The following is a 19,228-nucleotide window of genomic DNA, read 5'->3' as shown; positions in this document are numbered from 1 at the left end:
CAAACGGTTATTTAAAAGTAGGCCAAGGTCTCAGATTGACGGAAAGAGGCCTCCACTGTGATTGGTCGGGAGGCGGGGCTTTCAAAGTGATTGGAGGAAAAGGTTTTGAACGAGAATAGGCGGGGCCCAGAGACGAGACGGCGGTTGGGAACCGTTAGAGGAGAAGGGCAGGGATTGGCTGGGGGGAAAAGAGTGAGGGAAGATTCGAGAAAGGGGGCTCGAGAGAGATATAAATGGGGAGAGCACGAGGGGGGGCGTACGTTCGAGGGAAGGGACGAACGCTAGGCCCGAGCACGAAGCTCGGGCCGAGCGTTGTTCCTGTGTCTGAATAAAAGAAGCTCCGAGTGGTTCGCCAATCGAGTCATTTCACCTCGACCACTCCTGGGCCTCCTTTCACCAAACCACACTCACTGGCGTGGCGAATGGCGGTAAAAACTAGACTGAGATGGCATGGGGGGAGACTTTCATCTAGCAGCTGATTGATCAAGGCTGTGAGAATTTAGCTTTGGATATATCGACAGTCAAAACTGTGATCTTCTGTCGGCTCTCCGAGGGACTCGCGGGTTCAAGAGATCTCTTGCGACAACCGGCGTAGCGTTGCAGGAGGCCTTCTGCAACGCAGTGGTACGTGGACAACTCTGGTTGGCACAATCGGCCTTCATCATCGTGATCGCCATGTTCCAATGGGCCTTCATCGTTGTGTTACAATGGGCCTTGATCATCGTGTTAGTAATTTCCAATGGGCCTTCGTCGTGTTCCAATCGGCCTTCATCGCTGTGTCCCTGATGATGATATCCCTCAGAACGTCTCTCAGCACTATTCCGAGTACGTATCTTTGCTCACTTTTCAAATTTTGTTTAATTTTTTCATTTGTATCCACCAAGGAGAAGCAGCGATGGGGGCACCGCTCCGTGCACAGCGGTGAGATGAGGGATTGTGGCATCGCAGGCCACAAGTGAGGAGGCCTTCATCCAGCAGTAGATACAAATTGGCCCATGATGCCGATGGCAGTGTAATTATAGATTCAGGTATGTATGCGTGTTCACCCGTAAGTATATACTCTGTGTACACTATATAATCCACGTAGAGACAATGCACGATCGTGTGCTATACACAGATATATTTTATTTTTCACTTAACATGCAGCATTATAAGAGCTATAGTGTTTGAAGCATGGCGCATTCAACACAACAAATGGTACACATATATATTACATTTTAATGCTTATGCTGCATATGCTGTATAAGTGTATGTATATGTAGAACATGCATATAGACACACATTATAAAAGTATAAATCAAATTAATTATTATAAACATATCTAACGCGCTTTTGTGCTGGTCTGGTGAAACATCACAAGTCACTTAGGACCCCCAACTTCGAGCAACAACAACAACCACAATTCAAGGAACCGCCAGTCCCACACTTGTAACGCGTGCAGATGCTGCAACTGGCAAAACAGAAATAACAAAACTCAACGAAGCAAACTTTACAACGCGTAAACGTGCGCGACAAGACGGTGGATCGCGCGGAGCATCGGATTCGGACCATCTCCGCATGGCGTCATCTCGGGAGGAGGTGGTGGCGATTCGTATCGCGGGAGACCTTGCACAATCGATTTAAGGAAACCCAGCAAATACGACCACAACAACCGTCCGGCATCGACCACCCCACCCCCACGTACGCGAGCGAGACCTTACAGACTTCGAAAAAAAAGTGCCCCCCCTCTAGTCCACGAAAGGCACGGAGCCGCCGTCCATGCCATATTTGGCGCCCGCGCCCCACGCGCTCGTCTCCCCCCACCCCCAAACCTTAACGAACAAATTGCGAGGAATGAGAGAAGATGGAAAATCGACAAAGCAGCTGAGCGAGCGAGATCAAGGTGGGGGTGGGGGGGCATGGGGGAGGAGGGGGGGCTGCCGCCAACTCACGCCGCAAAGTGTCCCCGCGATCGCGCTTCCTTCTCCTCCGTGGGCCTCGCCCTGCCCCGCCTCTCCTCCTCCTCCCGCATGAACGAGCGGAGCAGAGCGGTGCTCGGGTGGGGGTGCCGGCGGGAGAGTGTATCGCCGCCCTCCGTCCCCGGCCCTGCTCCCGCGGCCTTGCCCCCGGCCCTGCCTGCGGGGTGGCAGTCGGCGTCTCGGCCGGGCAAGGATTGGCCCCGCCAGCGGTTGAGGATACCGGCCCCGACCAGGCGGCGCTGCTGGGACTTCTCGTCGCTCGCCTCCTCCTGCTGCTGCTGCCCCGACGTCGCCGCTGCCCTAACCGGGGCCGGCCCCGCACCTAATCCAATCCCGGCGACCGCGGATGACGAGCGGGAGGACAGCGAGGAGGTGGAGGATGACGAGGAGGAGAGGGATGAGGAGGACGTCGTGCCGAGGCTGCCCCGCCTGCCCAGGCCTCTGGATTTCCACCACGTGGTGCCTGGGCCCTCGGCGGGGTCGGAGGTCGTCGAGGGATGCCCGCCGGCTGCCCGCGTGCGCCCCCACTCGGCCTCTGAGAGAAGGAAAGTGTTGATGGAACAAAAATAATAATTAATTATCGTACATTCAGACAAGGTCCTGCAAAGTTTACCATTCACGGCATCTTCACGGTGAGTCGATTTGTCGCATGAGAGCAACTGTTACGTTTCTGATACACGCTTTAAATAATGAGCGTGTGAATCAATTGTGTTATGCACAGTATATACATGTATATGGTAATCGAGGGCTTGTCGAGATACATTTGGGGCCTCGGTACATAATGATGATTTGGGACGCCCACAATCCTATTCCAAGCAAAAGTAAAAAAAAACACCTAATCTTGTAATGTTTGGAGTCCACTCTAAGCTTGGACCCCGAGTGGTGGTCCCGAATTTCCCCTCCTCTCATCATCTGCAAGAGAAGAGAAGCCTGAGTGTAAAGAAAGAAAGGGGCATTTGAGTTGAGAGTACTGTCTCTATTACTGTATGGATCACAGAGCTGAATACAAAGCAGCTTAACTCTTTCGCATTCCAAGATGTCGACAAGTTTGCAGGGTGGGTTGTCCCGTTCACCACTGAATCTCAGAAGGCACAAGTGGTTCAGCGTTAATTTTATTTAGAGAGGCATAGTGCCGTTGTTTTTAAAGACATTCCACTCAACGCAGAGAACTGTAGCAACACGACCACACGTTATGCTAGCTGGCCCCAAACTGTGCCACACGCCCTCCCACATGGCCATGTGGAAGCCTTGGTACCGACAAAGTTATTTTATTTTAGTTTTTCTTCTGGTTCCGTTCCAATAACATACACGTACATCATCAGAATGGAATCGGAAGAAAAACTGATGATGTACACGAACGTCATCGGAACGGGAATGGCTTAAAAATACGTTGTTGGCATTTGAGCCCAGGTGTCTGAGACGAATCCTCGGAATTTCGTGGCGAGACAGGAGAAACAATGCAGGTCGGTGTTGTAGCTACGCTTAGGCTGGCAGGGACGAGCATGCAGGATGGGGGATGCCGGTTCGACTGGACATCAGTAAAAAAGAGCTTTATAGCTCATCGGATTCCTCCAGTATAAATACATATTCTTGGTTCTTTCGGTAAAGTCACGTAGAAGGGAAGTAATAAAATAATAAAAATAAAACATAATAAAACAATTCTCACGACGTTTCGGCCACAACGCAAGCAGCCGTCCTCAGGCGAAGAATGAGAACATTATCAAGCTAGGAGCTTATGTAGGTGTAGCGAGGAGGAGCGCCTTAACAAAAGAATGTGCATATGAAGAGGAATTTAGCATACCAATGGGCAATGAGTAGGAGGTGGGCGGAGGGGTTTCAAAGTCCCATTATGCCCATGCATTATGCAGGATAAACAGCACCACGGGGGGGCGCAAGGAACAACGTTAATAAAGGAAAGGAATGTTAATGATATGTAGCTGCATTTACCCAACAACCACGTAGAAAACCAAAGTAAAAACTACATAAAAAACTAAAATATAAACTGATACTTACTATACTCTACAATAAGCTGAGTTGCTAACAACAAATAATAACTTACAATTCTACGTCGTAAGAAGTATATAATATACTTCCATCTAAACTTTATTCTCTTAGCATATACAGTACTATATACTGCCATAGATAAACCCAACATTAAATTATGTACTGTATTGCTGTAAACCACCCTATACTTTATACATTTTAATATAACACTATGTATTATTCAACTCACCCTAATGTGTATCGAAATGGTTTATTACGTCCTTCCAATGATTGCTAAGCCTGAATCCATCTTCTCGGTTAAAATTGTCTCTGTGTTTGTATATGTGGATCGCCTCATGAACGAATCTCTCATGATAGCCAGATGGCTTGCAGAGAACCTCCGTCTTGGAGAAGTCAATGTCATGTGAGCCCACTGAGTTGTAACAGTGGTCTGCCACGGCTGAGGTGTTTGTCCTACCGTGTTTTAGATCAGCTTTATGTTCACGAATGCGGTCTGAGACGTGTCGTTTGGTTTCCCCAATGTAGCTGCTACCACAGAGGCAACTTAGTTTGTAGACGCCAGGGTACTGTATGTCTGGAATCACATCTTTTACAGACGGTACCAGATCACGGATTTTATGTACTGTGTTGAATCGGACCTGGATCTTGTGTTTAATCAGGATTTTGGAGATCTTTTTTGTGACCCCAGCAATGTAGGGTAAGGTGATGGTCTTGAAAGGCTCCTCAACAGGATCTTTCTTGATGGTTGGAGTGATGGCTTTGCGGATTGTGTAGTCGGAGTAACCATTAGCCTTAAGAGCTTGGCGTACGTGTTTGAGTTCACTGGAAATGTGTTCATGGTCGGAGATGCATTGGGCTCTATGATATAGAGTCTTGATGAGGGAATTCTTCTGGGATGGATGGTGGTGGGAATCCGGTTTTAGATAAGCATCCGTGTGGGTGGCTTTCCTGTAGACAGAGTGGCTCATTGAACCATCAGGTCTCCTTTTGATTAGGACATCCAAAAAGGGTAGCTTGCCATCATTTTCGACTTCCATGGTGAATCTGATGGCTGGGTGTATGGAATTGATGTGGTCGAGAAATTGGTCTAGAGCAGGCCGGCCATGTGGCCAGATGACAAAAGTGTCGTCTACGTACCTCTTCCATAAGGTCGGGCGTAGAGTGGCAGTCTGGATGGCGTCCGTCTCAAATTTCTCCATGAAGATGTTGGCTACAACCGGAGATAGGGGGGAGCCCATTGGGGTGCCCTCAATTTGCTTGTAGAAGGTTCCATTCCAGGTGAAGTATGTATTGGTTAAGCAGTGTCTCACCAGGGGGGGTACCCCAGCATTTAGTCCTTGATGAACCAAGTCTTCAATGATTGCGATGGTGTCAGGCACAGGCACCTTGGTGAACAAGGAAACCACATCAAAACTGACAAGCAGGTCGTCTGGGGACAGGGCAATCCCCTTGATTGTCGATACCAGGTCAGTAGAGTTTAGTACTGCAGAGGTGGTTTTTCCAGTGAAAGGCCGTAGGATTTCGGACAAAAAACGAGCCAGTTTGTAAGTGGGGGAGTTGATAGTAGAGACAATGGGACGAAGATGTGTATCTTCTTTATGTATCTTTGGCAAGCCGTACAATCTTGGTGGCCTAGCTGCAGAAGGTTTCAACGAGAACTGTTTGGTCTGATCAATTAATGCGGTTGAAGCAGAAATGATGTTGTTGGTTTTGGAGACGAGGCTGTTGGTGGGGTCTCTTTTTATTTTTGTATAGCTGCCATCGTTGAGTAGTTCTTGAATTTTGTTGTTGTATTCTATTTCTGCTTCAACCGCATTAATTGATCAGACCAAACAGTTCTCGTTGAAACCTTCTGCAGCTAGGCCACCAAGATTGTACGGCTTGCCAAAGATACATAAAGAAGATACACCTCTTCGTCCCATTGTCTCTACTATCAACTCCCCCACTTACAAACTGGCTCGTTTTTTGTCCGAAATCCTACGGCCTTTCACTGGAAAAACCACCTCTGCAGTACTAAACTCTACTGACCTGGTATCGACAATCAAGGGGATTGCCCTGTCCCCAGACGACCTGCTTATCAGTTTTGATGTGGTTTCCTTGTTCACCAAGGTGCCTGTGCCTGACACCATCGCAATCATTGAAGACTTGGTTCATCAAGGACTAAATGCTGGGGTACCCCCCCTGGTGAGACACTGCTTAACCAATACATACTTCACCTGGAATGGAACCTTCTACAAGCAAATTGAGGGCACCCCAATGGGCTCCCCCCTATCTCCGGTTGTAGCCAACATCTTCATGGAGAAATTTGAGACGGACGCCATCCAGACTGCCACTCTACGCCCGACCTTATGGAAGAGGTACGTAGACGACACTTTTGTCATCTGGCCACATGGCCGGCCTGCTCTAGACCAATTTCTCGACCACATCAATTCCATACACCCAGCCATCAGATTCACCATGGAAGTCGAAAATGATGGCAAGCTACCCTTTTTGGATGTCCTAATCAAAAGGAGACCTGATGGTTCAATGAGCCACTCTGTCTACAGGAAAGCCACCCACACGGATGCTTATCTAAAACCGGATTCCCACCACCATCCATCCCAGAAGAATTCCCTCATCAAGACTCTATATCATAGAGCCCAATGCATCTCCGACCATGAACACATTTCCAGTGAACTCAAACACGTACGCCAAGCTCTTAAGGCTAATGGTTACTCCGACTACACAATCCGCAAAGCCATCACTCCAACCATCAAGAAAGATCCTGTTGAGGAGCCTTTCAAGACCATCACCTTACCCTACATTGCTGGGGTCACAAAAAAGATCTCCAAAATCCTGATTAAACACAAGATCCAGGTCCGATTCAACACAGTACATAAAATCCGTGATCTGGTACCGTCTGTAAAAGATGTGATTCCAGACATACAGTACCCTGGCGTCTACAAACTAAGTTGCCTCTGTGGTAGCAGCTACATTGGGGAAACCAAACGACACGTCTCAGACCGCATTCGTGAACATAAAGCTGATCTAAAACACGGTAGGACAAACACCTCAGCCGTGGCAGACCACTGTTACAACTCAGTGGGCTCACATGACATTGACTTCTCCAAGACGGAGGTTCTCTGCAAGCCATCTGGCTATCATGAGAGATTCGTTCATGAGGCGATCCACATATACAAACACAGAGACAATTTTAACCGAGAAGATGGATTCAGGCTTAGCAATCATTGGAAGGACGTAATCAACCATTTCGATACACATTAGGGTGAGTTGAATAATACATAGTGTTATATTAAAATGTATAAAGTATAGGGTGGTTTACAGCAATACAGTACATAATTTAATGTTGGGTTTATCTATGGCAGTATATAGTACTGTATATGCTAAGAGAATAAAGTTTAGATGGAAGTATATTATATACTTCTTACGACGTAGAATTGTAAGTTATTATTTGTTGTTAGCAACTCAGCTTATTGTAGAGTATAGTAAGTATCAGTTTATATTTTAGTTTTTTATGTAGTTTTTACTTTGGTTTTCTACGTGGTTGTTGGGTAAATGCAGCTACATATCATTAACATTCCTTTCCTTTATTAACGTTGTTCCTTGCGCCCCCCCGTGGTGCTGTTTATCCTGCATAATGCATGGGCATAATGGGACTTTGAAACCCCTCCGCCCACCTCCTACTCATTGCCCATTGGTATGCTAAATTCCTCTTCATATGCACATTCTTTTGTTAAGGCGCTCCTCCTCGCTACACCTACATAAGCTCCTAGCTTGATAATGTTCTCATTCTTCGCCTGAGGACGGCTGCTTGCGTTGTGGCCGAAACGTCGTGAGAATTGTTTTATTATGTTTTATTTTTATTATTTTATTACTTCCCTTCTACGTGACTTTACCGAAAGAACCAAGAAGATGAATCCCTGCAGTCACGAAAGCTTTAAATCGAAATATAAATACATATTCTGATTCTGATACCGAGAACAGGCATTGGTAGACGGTCTCCACGAGTCTGGCGATCAAGTCGAAGACCTAAGAGCAGATGGTGGGATACTGATCGGGCAGAACCTGGGAGGTTTTGTGTCTACTGTGCAGCAGCTGCGAGATCTGGAAGAGGGTACAAAGTGTTAGCAAGGCGAGGTGGTGGCACCAACGGCTTTGGGCACAATGGCGTCCGGCTCGATCGTCGGAGGTCTCGACACCGCACGCCCACGGCAAACGCACCGGCGAGCGCCGAGGTGTGGATCAGCGGTTGCTCTGCGTCGGGCGTCATGGCGGTTCCTGCCGCGGAGGAGGAGGAGTCGCTGACAACGCTCGTCCCCAGCGCGGAGCTCGACTCCGAGCGATTGGTCCCCACGGTAGAGCTGGACTCTGTGACGGAGGAGCGGCTCGAGGATGTGGAATCGGGTCCCTCCGATGGCGACGAGTTCGGGGGGAAGAGTGCCGACTGAGCGATGGGCGGGCACGGGCGGGAATGCATTTGCAGACACGCACACAAAAAGACAAAGATTACCCCATATAGCCTTTGAACAGACTGGTGGAGCAAGTGCTGTTAGCGAGCAGCGCCTATGAAGGCTGGCACGGCACACGAGGGTGTGGGTGGCCAACACCATGCCCGGCTGCCTTTGTCTCCCCAGTGGTGATGTTTACACTCCGCACCAGGTATTCATTTAAGGCCGAGTCAACCTGGGGGAGGCCCAGGACTGGTTCACATCATCGTCACGGGTGTTGGTCGTGAGCAGGAATTGAAATCGGGTCGCCAGGTTTCTAGTGCATTGCACTCACGGCTGCGCCCCCGCTCCAAAACACACAAAACAAAGATCCCCCGTATAGCTTTAACAGACTGTTGGAGCAAGTGCTGTTAGCGAGCACCTATGAAGGTCGGCACAGCACACGAGAGGGTGGGTGGCCGCCTTTGTCGCCGTGGCGATGTTGACACAATCGCACACAAGCAAGCGCACACAATGAAGCAAAGATCCCCGATTAGCCTGCAAAGACTGTTCGAGTGAGTGCTATTGGGCAAGCAGCTATTAAGTTTAACACGTAGGCTTTGCCCGCTGTTACCTGCCTTGCCAGCTATTAAGGTTGGCAAGGCACGCAAAGGCATGCACCTGCTGATGAGCCCGTGAATGTTGAAGCCGGTTCACTGTTTGCTTGTTGAAACAAATGCCGCCGCCGGTTTAATCATATGGTCTCCAACGCCCACTGGGCTAACGGAACTAGACAACGTTTTTGCATTGTGTGCGCCGACGTACAGAACGGGATCCGAGCCACTTATTTATTAATTTAAACCCGCAAATAGTGGAAGGAGCCACGTTTTTTTCGTCTTCTTACAAACGAGGGTGCTAATTAACAGGTGAGTGCACAGAACACAATCAGCACATAGCTTCACACCTTGATGCTGCAGAGCAGACGTGTCAGATTCTGTGCCTTCCCAACCACCTGGAACACAGTGACACGCAAAGACAAAGGAAAAGATCCCCCGTGTAGCCTTAGCAGACTGTTGGGGTAAGTGCAGTTGGCAAGTAGCACCGATGAAGGCCCGCACGGCACAGGACGGGGTGGTTGGCCAGCACCACGCCCGACCGTCTTTGTCTCCCCGGTGGCAAAGTTTTTGCACACCGCACCAGGTACTTATTTGAGGCTGAGTCGGCCAAGGGGAGGCCCAAGACGCACACACGCACGCACACACGCGCACACGCGCGCACACACACGCGCAAGCGTTCTGCTGCAGGCGAGTGCAAATGTACCACATCACTTCTATCATCATTATTATTATCCTGAAGGCAGAACCAATTATATATATTTTTGAAAATCTATTGGTTACTATCTTTTTTTTCATTAACAAAGTGACGGTGGGAATTGCAACTCGCTGAAATGGGGTCGTGAGCCTTTGGGAAGTCGCGTTCTGCCAATACCGTTTACAACACTCCTACACATCACGCACAAAGCGCTCGACACGAACCACAACACCTTACTGATCTTGCCAAGGCGCATAAAACACTTTCAAGCGAACTCCAGTCAACCTCACAGCAGCTGCTTTTGGCTAACCATCGAACGAAGACGATCACCGCATCGCGCACTTTCAGATGCGCTTCTGCGGCCGTCTGGAACGCTCTTCCTTCCAACATGTGGAAGCCGCTGGAGCTTTTCACTTTTAAATCCAGATTGAAAACTCATTTCTCGAGAAATTATTTTTAGTGTTTAGTTTGTTGTCCTTCCCCCGCACCTCCGATGAGCATGGTTGGCTACGTACGGTGCGAAAGACGTTCAACATACACACACACATTCTGCTTGGCGTGAAAGCCACTCAATCTGTTCTGCTCTCGCCATCGTCTGAAAACCTCTGCGCAGTTGGCTCCCTGCCTCTGTTTAAGTCCAGGCTCAGGTTTAAGGCCTTCCTTTCCTTGTTTCGCCTTCTTCCAAGCCTAATGCCCGATTCTCTCGTCAAAATAATTACGCTCACCGTTTCTGTGCAGCGGTTTGCGATGTGGTTGCATCTTAAGATGCCAAATTAATCTCATCAGATCTTGAAAGCCGAGCCAGTTAATTTGCGACCTGGCCACAAACGAAGTGGCTTATCGTGTGGCAATTTATAGCAGCCAAATACTCTCAATGCACGCTGATTCTAAAAGTGGAGGGAAAAATTGCAGGGCCCAGAGAAAATTTCACGCAACCACGGGGAGAGAGAGACATGCAAACTCCAAATATACAGCCGTCAGGGTCAGGATCGAACCCACGACCTCCTGCATACCAAGCGAGGTAGTTAACATCTCGCCACTGGGTGTTGTAGGTTTCGGCTGCGAGGTGACCGGGAAATGCCAATACGGCAATGGATTCTCGAATCCTGTCCATGCAAATGTTTTAGGCGTCACCCTCTCGTGCGTGCGGGTTTTCCCTGGGGTTCTTCCGTTTCCTCCCCCAAACCATTAAACGAACCTGGCCAAACATCCCCAGCGCACGACCCTCCAGAAAAAAAAATCATATATTTCTTGAAGCTCAGTGAGACTTTCCTGGACAAATAAATAACCTGTCTCCACCATTCTCTCGAATAAAGACGGATGAGTGGGGAAATTAGCGTCGAGGAAGCCATTGTTTAGGCACCGGATGAGAGAGAACAAGGGAGATCGGCAGTAAAACGCCGCATGCTTGGAACCGATTCAGCGGGCGAGGAGGGCACAGCGGGCGGGGAGGGCACAGCGTGAGTCCACGACGTGAGAGCGAGCGATTTTGTTTGGCTCCGGTATTGCCGCTTCACGCCGCCTCCATCTGGCTCCACGAGCCTCGATCACATCTCAAGTTTTGTGTGACTCAGACCAGGTGAGAATTCGAGGGACAAGGATGAGCCTCAATTGCAAGAGTGACCTGCGTCACCTAAATGACAAAATGCGATAACATGAAAGCAAGTACAGCAATGAATAACAAAATGCTTTTTTGGTCACGTGAACAAAACGGTGTGTCGGAGAGTAAATCCACAACATTTACGCGATCTAACGGAAAACAACAAAAAAACCTTGACTATCAATAGGATTGGTCGCGAAAGCCGACGTGTTACATTTACAACAAAGAAGCAAACAGAAATGACAGTGGAAAATAAAACTTCGTCAAATAATAAAAAAACATTGCACGAACCGCTCCTTGGGTTTTCCCGAACGACGTGATTGTGATTGGACGCCCCGTGCTGGCCGGACACGAAGCGCACTGGAGAAGAGGGGTAATCAAGGGCGCAGAGGGGCAGAGAGAAAGGACCCACCCTCAGATATGGCTGAGTCAACCTAGGGGAGGTACATGTACGGTACCGATTTCGCGCTGGTGATGTGAGTGGGAAATAATAGGATTTGGGCCATGGGCCATGTGCACCTCAAATTTCCAGGCCACAGCTGCCAATCCCACCAACACACTCACACAGATACAACACACGCACACACACACACACGCACTGATACAACACGCAAACACACACGCACAGAAAGACAAAGAACCCCCATATAGACATACAGACTGTTAAAGCAAGTGCTGCTAGTGAGCCCCTGTTAAGGCCAGATTGAGAGAGTGTTGTGGCCAGTACTCCACCCAACTGCCTTTGTCTCTCCAGTGCGGATGCTTAGGTACTAATTTACGGCTGAGGCAACCTTGGGGAGGCCCAGGATAGCTTTTAGAAAGCACTTGACACAGATGTAAGCTGTGGCTGAGAATAAAACTCGGCAGGTTCCTTGCGCAGTGCCCACAAGACATGCTGTCCGATCATGCAAAGACAAAGATCCCCCCTATAGCCTTAACAGACTGTTGGGGCAAGTGCTGTTAGCGAGCACCTAATGAAGGCCGGCATGGCACCCAAGGGACTGGGTGGCCAGGACCACGCCCGGCCGCGTATGCCTGTCTTACTCCTCGCGATGATTTGTTTCAACATCGCACTGAGTACTCATTTGCATCTGAGTCGACCTAGGGGAAGGCTCAAGACCGGTTCAGATAATCGTCACTGATGGGGTGTGAGTGACGAACGCAGAAGGGTGACGCGGTTCATTTAAATTGCTCTTAACTGTTACATTTGTGCTCTTATTAAAGCCATTCTTTTGGCAGAATATTCTTGAAATCCTACAAAATTAAAATAAAAACCATTCCAATACAAAATATCTTGGGTATTTTATTATTCCAGATGATGATTAAACAAGACAGCTATTTCTTCTTTTCCAACTGCAGAGCAACGGGTTCACTTACTCGTGATAATAATAATAACACTAACTATTACGCGTCTGTTGCACGCACGCTGCCAGTTCCTCTCCCATGCACGGCGAGACCCGGTACCTTCTGCATGTCTGGCAGATGCCTCCACTCCTTGCTGAAGTGCGACAGCAGCGAGGAATCTGAACGCGTCAGAATCCCTTTGGTCTCCAAGCCTGATGGCACACACAAAACCAAGATCACCACCTGTACACGTATAGCCTTCTATGTACGTATATACAAAATAAAAATAGTTTTGTTTAGTTTCCCCGAGTCTCCCATCCAAATATTAACTCGGCTCAAAACCCGCTCGGCTTTCGAGATTTCACGAGAATCATTTGGTATCTGAAGACACCACCGCAAACCGCTGCGCGGAAACGGTGGGCATATTTGTGTTGACGACAAAATCGGTCATTAGGCTGGGAGGAAGGAAACAAATGAAAGGAAGGCGTTGAGCCTGAGCCTGGACTTGAACAGGGGCAGGGAGCTGACTGCGCAGAGGTTTTCAGACAATGGCGACAGCAGAAGAGAATGAGTGGCGTTCATGCCGATCGACTCGTCAAAACAGAATGCACGTGTGCACGTTGAACTTCTTTCGCACCGTACGTAGCTAACCGCGCTAATCGGAGGAGCGGGGGGAAGGACAACAAACTAAACACAAACAGCAGTTGTAGTCAATGCTCCACTCCTCCCCATCATCATAATCATCAACATTAACCAGCCATGATTGATCCACTGCTGGATGAAGGCCTCCCCCCCAAACCACTACCGAACCTCACGATCGTACGATGTGACACTCCACCCAGAACCTGCACACCAACTGACTTAATCCCGTCTCTGCAAGTTATCTTGAACCCATTCCATTCCTTGGCTGCCACTCCATTGTAATCATTTACCAAAGGCCATTAACCTCGTCCGGCAAAGTGTCTTGCCTAAGCCCAATTTACTTTTCCCAACAGTTTGATAGATGCCATCAAACCAGCGCGTGTTGTCGAATCCACGTGTTCCTCTTTCTGTTTCTCAATGTTATTCCAAAATTTAACTAAAACGAAACTAAAGTAGTTTTATTTCACCAAGTAAGGCCCACTGAACTATATAGCTCTTTTTCAGAAGCGACCTGGCCACAAATGATAGCTCAAGGAAGTGGCTTATTGTGTGGAAATGTGTTGCAGCCAGATACTCTAAACACGTGATGTTGATTTTCAATGTAGAGGGCAAACCGGAGGACGTGGAGAACATCCACGTGGCCACAGAGAGAACACGCAAACTCCAAATATACAGGCATCAAGTTCAGGATTGAACCCACGACCTCCTGTATACCAAGCGAGGTATTTAACATCTCGCCAAGCTCCGCACATTACCGTTAATTTCAATCACATTACCTTCCATGTCACGGTCACTGCCGATGGTATCGTTGTCGACGTTCGATCGCACGCCACTCACATGCTGCTCGCAATGTGCGGAATAACGGCCACGCCATGACCACCCTGTGCCGAGTACACCCCCGGCGCGCCCAGCCGCCGTGTCGTGCGTTCCCTACCCCTGCCAAACCCGCATCTCCCCTCCCCCGTCGCTCACCGGCGGTGGTGAGCAGGCCGCCGCTCTCCAGCGCCGCCAGCGAGTTGGCACGGTGCGGCGCCGCGTGCGTCTCCGAGCCGTCGCGCCCCACGCCGTCGTGGCTGCGGCCGATGATGCCGGCGGCAGCCGCCGCCCCCTTGCAGGTTCGTCCCGGCGCGGCGCAACAGCTGACCGTGCTGCCCTGCCGCGCAACCGCTCCCCCGGAGCACAGGCCCATCGCCTGGTATGCCGACACGAGGCCCTCCAGAGATTCGGCTGTGCACAGCACGGCGGGGGATGGGGGGGGGGGATGCAGGAGAGAAGGTCGGGGTGGGGGGGAGGTCATTGGCGGCGGCGAGGCTGTGGAAGGTCTGGCAGGGCCACCTTGTGGACACGGACCGCCATTTTGTTGTGAATCTACTGCTGGATGCGTACCCCCCCCCCCCCCACTCACATTATCAGAGGAAGCTCCTCGTGGTGCCTGTGGGAGGCGCCGCTCACTCATGGCGCATCAAGCCGTTGGTGCTGGCTCACCTTGCCGTCGCTTCCTGCCCTCTGCCAGGCCCAGTCGCAGTTGCATAGCCAGGCGCCCGTCATTCTCACACGACTATTGATGCGTTCAGTATGTTCGTTCGTCATTAGGGTTTTAGAATCCAGAGTAGAAACTTGATTTGGAGCTTTCGTGACTGCGTCACGTATAAAGAAAATAAATTAAAGTCACGTAGAAAGAAAATAAGTTAATTTAGTTTATTTTCTTTCTACGTGACTTTACCGAAAGAAACAAAGAGTAATCCAGAGTAGGTCAAGGGTGAGCATTTCAGCGTGAACCCGCAGGTCGAGCAGTCATGCCCCAGTGCCGCCGGTAGAGGTCACCGGGCACTGTCGTCGCATTCAGAAACGTCCCGTGGCCGTGATTTTTCTCAATTCTTTGGCGCAGCTTCAAACTTGTGAAGGACACACGACGGAGGCGATACGCAAATGGCACCAGGGCTGTGTTTGAGGGATTCATTATTCTGCCTTCGTAGGATTTCGGGAAGATTAAAATGCGGATTTGGAGGAGAGTAGAAAAGAGATGTGATTGAGCAAGAGGAAGAATATCTGGATTGGGCAAGTGGTGGTTGTGGGAGGAAATGAGCTTAAGGATGTGATTGGGCAGGTGGTGGTGATGAGAGGGAATGAGTTAAATGAGGTGATTGGGGAGGTGGTGGTGGTGAGAGGGAATGAGTTAAAGGAAGTGATTGGGCAGGCGGTAGTGAGGGGGAATGAGCTGAACATTCTTTTTGAAAAGACCAAGAGGAAGGAAACAAACGGCGACGCTAGGCGACGTTCAACAAGGAAGGACGTATGGACAGGCTACGGCGCTCTATAAATATAAAATATGAGATCTGTGTACGGACAGAGCGCCTAACAAGTGAAGCGTGGGATGCCGCGCTCGCTGTACCGTGCCGAATGGCTTCGTCGATCATGGCCCTGATGCGAGTCGGGACCTGGGGCTCCGCGCAGGCTTCGGCCCAGTCATCCTGGCCACCCACTTGCTCAGCTGCACGCGGCACAAATACAATCAGGTGAAGCTCTTTTTCACAGATGTCCACTATGGGCGGGTCAGCGAGTCACAACACCAAACAATACAAAAGACCAAAATAGAGAAAAGGGAATAAAGCTGCTAAATAAATAATACATTCTTGATTTGAAGCTTTCGTGACTGCAGGAATCCATACTCTTTGGTTCTTTCGGTAAAGTCACGTAGGGAAAAAAAAAAGTATTTATTTATTTTATTTTTATAATAAAATAAAATTCTATTGCTTAATTATTAAGTCTGATTGATCAAGCTTGGGCAAGGCAGCAAAATAACACCACACAGCAGTAGTCCCTCAACAAAATGGCACGTTAATTGAACTATTGACACCGCACAGATAACGATCAAAGTTACAAATCACGTTTGCAAATGTGACCGCTCTGTATCCAGCAGGAGGCCAGAATGTCACCGCCCGGTGCCGTGGACAGTCTGGGCAGGAGCTTGCAGTGACGCGAGTGGCTAAACGTGAGAGACACGCGGCTTGCCAGGACAAAGGTATTCCCCGATTAGTGCAGCAAAGATGACGTTGCCGGCTGTAGGTTTTCACTGCTACAAGACAAAGATCCCCCGTATCGCCTTCAACAGACTTGGGGCAAGTGCAGTAAACCAAGTAGCAGTGCCTATGAAGGCCCATCATGGCACACGAGGGGGTGGGTGGCCAGCACCACGCCCGGCCGCCTTTGTCTCCCCAGTGGGGATGTTTACACACCGCACCAGGTACTCATTAAAGGCTGAGTTGACCTCTGGGGAGGCACAGAACCGGTTTAGACAATCGTGGGTTCGCCGGTTTCGCAGCGCAGCGTAACGCTAACCGCAGCGCCACCGCTCCCGTCGAACGCTCGCACGACGGTTCACACCTCTTTCTGGAGCCGCCTGCCTGGAAGGAGCTGACGTCTCCTTGACGCTCGCTCTGTGCATCCTCGGCTCCTGGCACCTGGGGACGCACAAGCGCGAGAAGCCACACGCGTGGGCACACTCCCGTTACGCGCTCACATGTTCGATAGGACGATGGAACGAACAAATACGCAACCAGCGAGACGGAACAGATGAGACGGGACGATACAGGCTATAGAGCACAAGGAGGATCATGAGAACTGAGTGTTGAAGCAAATCGTGGCAATTGGATCGAATCCTTCCCGACACTTCCCCCCTACTCACACAGACAAAGATCCCCCATGTAGCATTGCACAGGCCGTTTGGGACAAGGTGCTCTGAGTGTGCGCACACAGGTGCACAAGACATGAACAAAGATCCCTCTGTATCCTTATCAGGCTGTTTGGGGCAAGTGCTGTTCGTGATGAAGGCCGGCATGGCACACGAGGGGGTAGGTGGCCAACACCAAAACCCACTGCCTTTGTCTTCCCAGTGGTGATGTTGACACACTCTACCAGGTGCTCATTTAAGGCCGAGTCGACCAATGGGAGACCCAGGACCGGTTTAGATAATGGTAAAAATATTTGGGCCGTGATCAGAAATCGAACTCGGGTCCTAAGGTTCGTAGTGCAGCGCCGCGCTAACCGCTACACTACAGCCCCCTACACCCCCCCCCCCCCCACACTACCACACACACACACGTGTGCAGACACGGACGAGCACACTCACGTGCCGCTCACGGACGCACACGCGCACGTACCGCTCGGCGGCAGCTTGGCGGATGCGCTCCCTCCAGGAGTCGCGTGCGTCGCGCGATGCCAGGCGCACCTCGTACATGTGAGGGCCCTGCTCCGAGTCGTAGAGGAGGAAGAGGCCGCGCTCGTCGTTGGCGATCTCGCGCACGAACAAACCTCGCAGGGGGACCTCCGCCGGCTTGCGGTCCTGCGCGCGTTTACGTTGTGAGAGGTACGTGCCGAGCGTTACTCGACGCGTGTTGCTTGTGTACCTCACGTACGTGCGTTACGTGCGGTCCGTGCGCGCGTGTCTTAAGTGTGTTGCTTGCGTACGTTACGCACGTGTGTTACTTGTGTTATACTTTTATAATTTAACTAGCTTTTTGCCCGTCCAAGGATGGATGTATATTGCAGTAAATCTGAAATATTCAATAGAAAAATTGTTCAGCTCATGATTATTAATGAGGGGAGGGTTGCCCCATGTGGAGTGACGTTACCCGCTAATGGTTATTGGGGCGGGGTGCGGCATGTGGAGTGACATCACCCGCTCAGGATTATTAATGAGGAGAGGGGTGCGGCATGTGGAGTGCGCGACCTTCTTGTGCGTCAGTGTAAATTTCCACGCGGGCAAGAATATTAAAGAAGGGGGGAGGAGCCTCTTTTGCAGTGACGTCACGCACGGATGCTGCACTGTGCTGCGTAGATTTATTTTTTTACCGTCACTTTCTGTAAAGAAACGTCGTATTTGAAGTGACTTTGCGTAATAAATAATTTAATTCAGCTCGACCTTCCTCTGCGTTAGTGTAAACATCCACCCACTCATGAATATTAATGAGGGGGGATGGGCCTCATGTGGAGTGACGTCACGTGCGGGACGGACAGACATTTCTGGGTGAGTATAGTAGGTAATTTACAGGGGTGGGGGCTAAGAGCCCGACTGGAACAAAACTGGAAAAAGGAAAAGGTGAACAGGAAGCAAGGTAGGGGGGGGGGCAGCCATCGTGTTCTGCTGAGGGGGCAAAGGCAGTGGTGGGGAGCGCGTGCGTGCGTCTGTGCGTACCAGCGAGGCGAACGTGTATTTGTTGTCTCTCTCCTGCAGGAAGACCAGCGAGTCCGAGAGAAGCAGCAGCAGCGTGTCTGCGTGAAAACACACGGACGCGAGAAGCGACACACGGAAGGAGGTCAGCATACATACACGAAGACGACGACGACGCTGGCGAGTGCGCGTCAGGCTCGCTGAAACCGATCCTAGCGCACTGCCAGAAGTTCACGGGCAAGGTCCCTCTCTCTAACGACGACACCGACGACCATGACGACGATCGGCTGTTGGCTAGGGCGGGCGCGCTCGTGCTCACCCTTCATGCGCCCGCCGCCGCTCTTGAGCGCCACGACGCCCTCGTGCAGGAGCCGCCCCCAGCTCCTGGGCCCCAGCTCCCCGACGCCGCTCGCCGCCGCGTCGTCGCCCGCCAGCGGTCGCGACGATCCCCCAGAGACAGCGGGCGACGCCTGCTGCTGCTGCTGTTGCTGCTGCGAGGGGGAATGTTGCAGAGGCGGAGCGGCGGCGGACACGGAGACGCGGGCCCCGTCGCAGAGGCGTGTGACGATGTGAGCCAGGCGGGCGTCGAGGGAGCGCTCGCACACGCGAGCGTCCACCGCCGAGACGGCCTCGCGCACGCGCCGCAGCGCCCGCGTCACGTCCTCGTGCTCCTTCGTGTGCGCTGCGGGGGGCGGGGGGCGGGGGAAGGCACGCGGGGGGACGCAAGGCGACGAGTCGGAACGTGCAGCGGACGCACAGGGGATGGCGACGA

At 50.8% G+C, this 19,228-nt stretch overlaps 1 protein-coding gene across 3 annotated transcripts in view; it reads right to left on the bottom strand.

Moving 5' to 3' along the window:
- Positions 1-1,148: 1,148 nt before the first annotated feature.
- LOC144945885 (uncharacterized) overlaps positions 1,149-19,228 on the bottom strand; it is a 73,818-nt gene continuing 55,738 nt past the window's right edge. The window contains exons 17-27 of one of the 3 annotated variants that reach the window (XM_078874501.1): positions 18,776-19,138; positions 18,481-18,557; positions 17,447-17,628; positions 16,671-16,747; positions 15,679-15,777; positions 14,259-14,513; positions 12,765-12,856; positions 11,592-11,660; positions 9,354-9,401; positions 8,184-8,406; positions 1,149-2,493 (exon numbers count right to left, since the gene is read on the bottom strand). In XM_078874501.1, the coding sequence (XP_078730627.1) occupies positions 1,928-2,493; positions 8,184-8,406; positions 9,354-9,401; positions 11,592-11,660; positions 12,765-12,856; positions 14,259-14,513; positions 15,679-15,777; positions 16,671-16,747; positions 17,447-17,628; positions 18,481-18,557; positions 18,776-19,138 (2,051 nt within the window). In that variant the 3' untranslated portion in view covers positions 1,149-1,927. Of the gene's footprint in view, positions 2,494-2,560; positions 2,871-8,183; positions 8,407-9,353; positions 9,402-11,591; positions 11,661-12,764; positions 12,857-14,258; positions 14,514-15,678; positions 15,778-16,670; positions 16,748-17,446; positions 17,629-18,480; positions 18,558-18,775; positions 19,139-19,228 lie in introns of those variants that run through there. The other 2 variants (XM_078874502.1, XM_078874503.1) reach the window with 2 other exon arrangements.

The sequence above is a fragment of the Lampetra fluviatilis genome, chromosome 39 (genome assembly GCF_964198595.1).
Source record: "Lampetra fluviatilis chromosome 39, kcLamFluv1.1, whole genome shotgun sequence".
Lineage (NCBI taxonomy): Eukaryota > Metazoa > Chordata > Hyperoartia > Petromyzontiformes > Petromyzontidae > Lampetra > Lampetra fluviatilis.
This window is presented reverse-complemented; position numbering and strand designations above follow the sequence as displayed.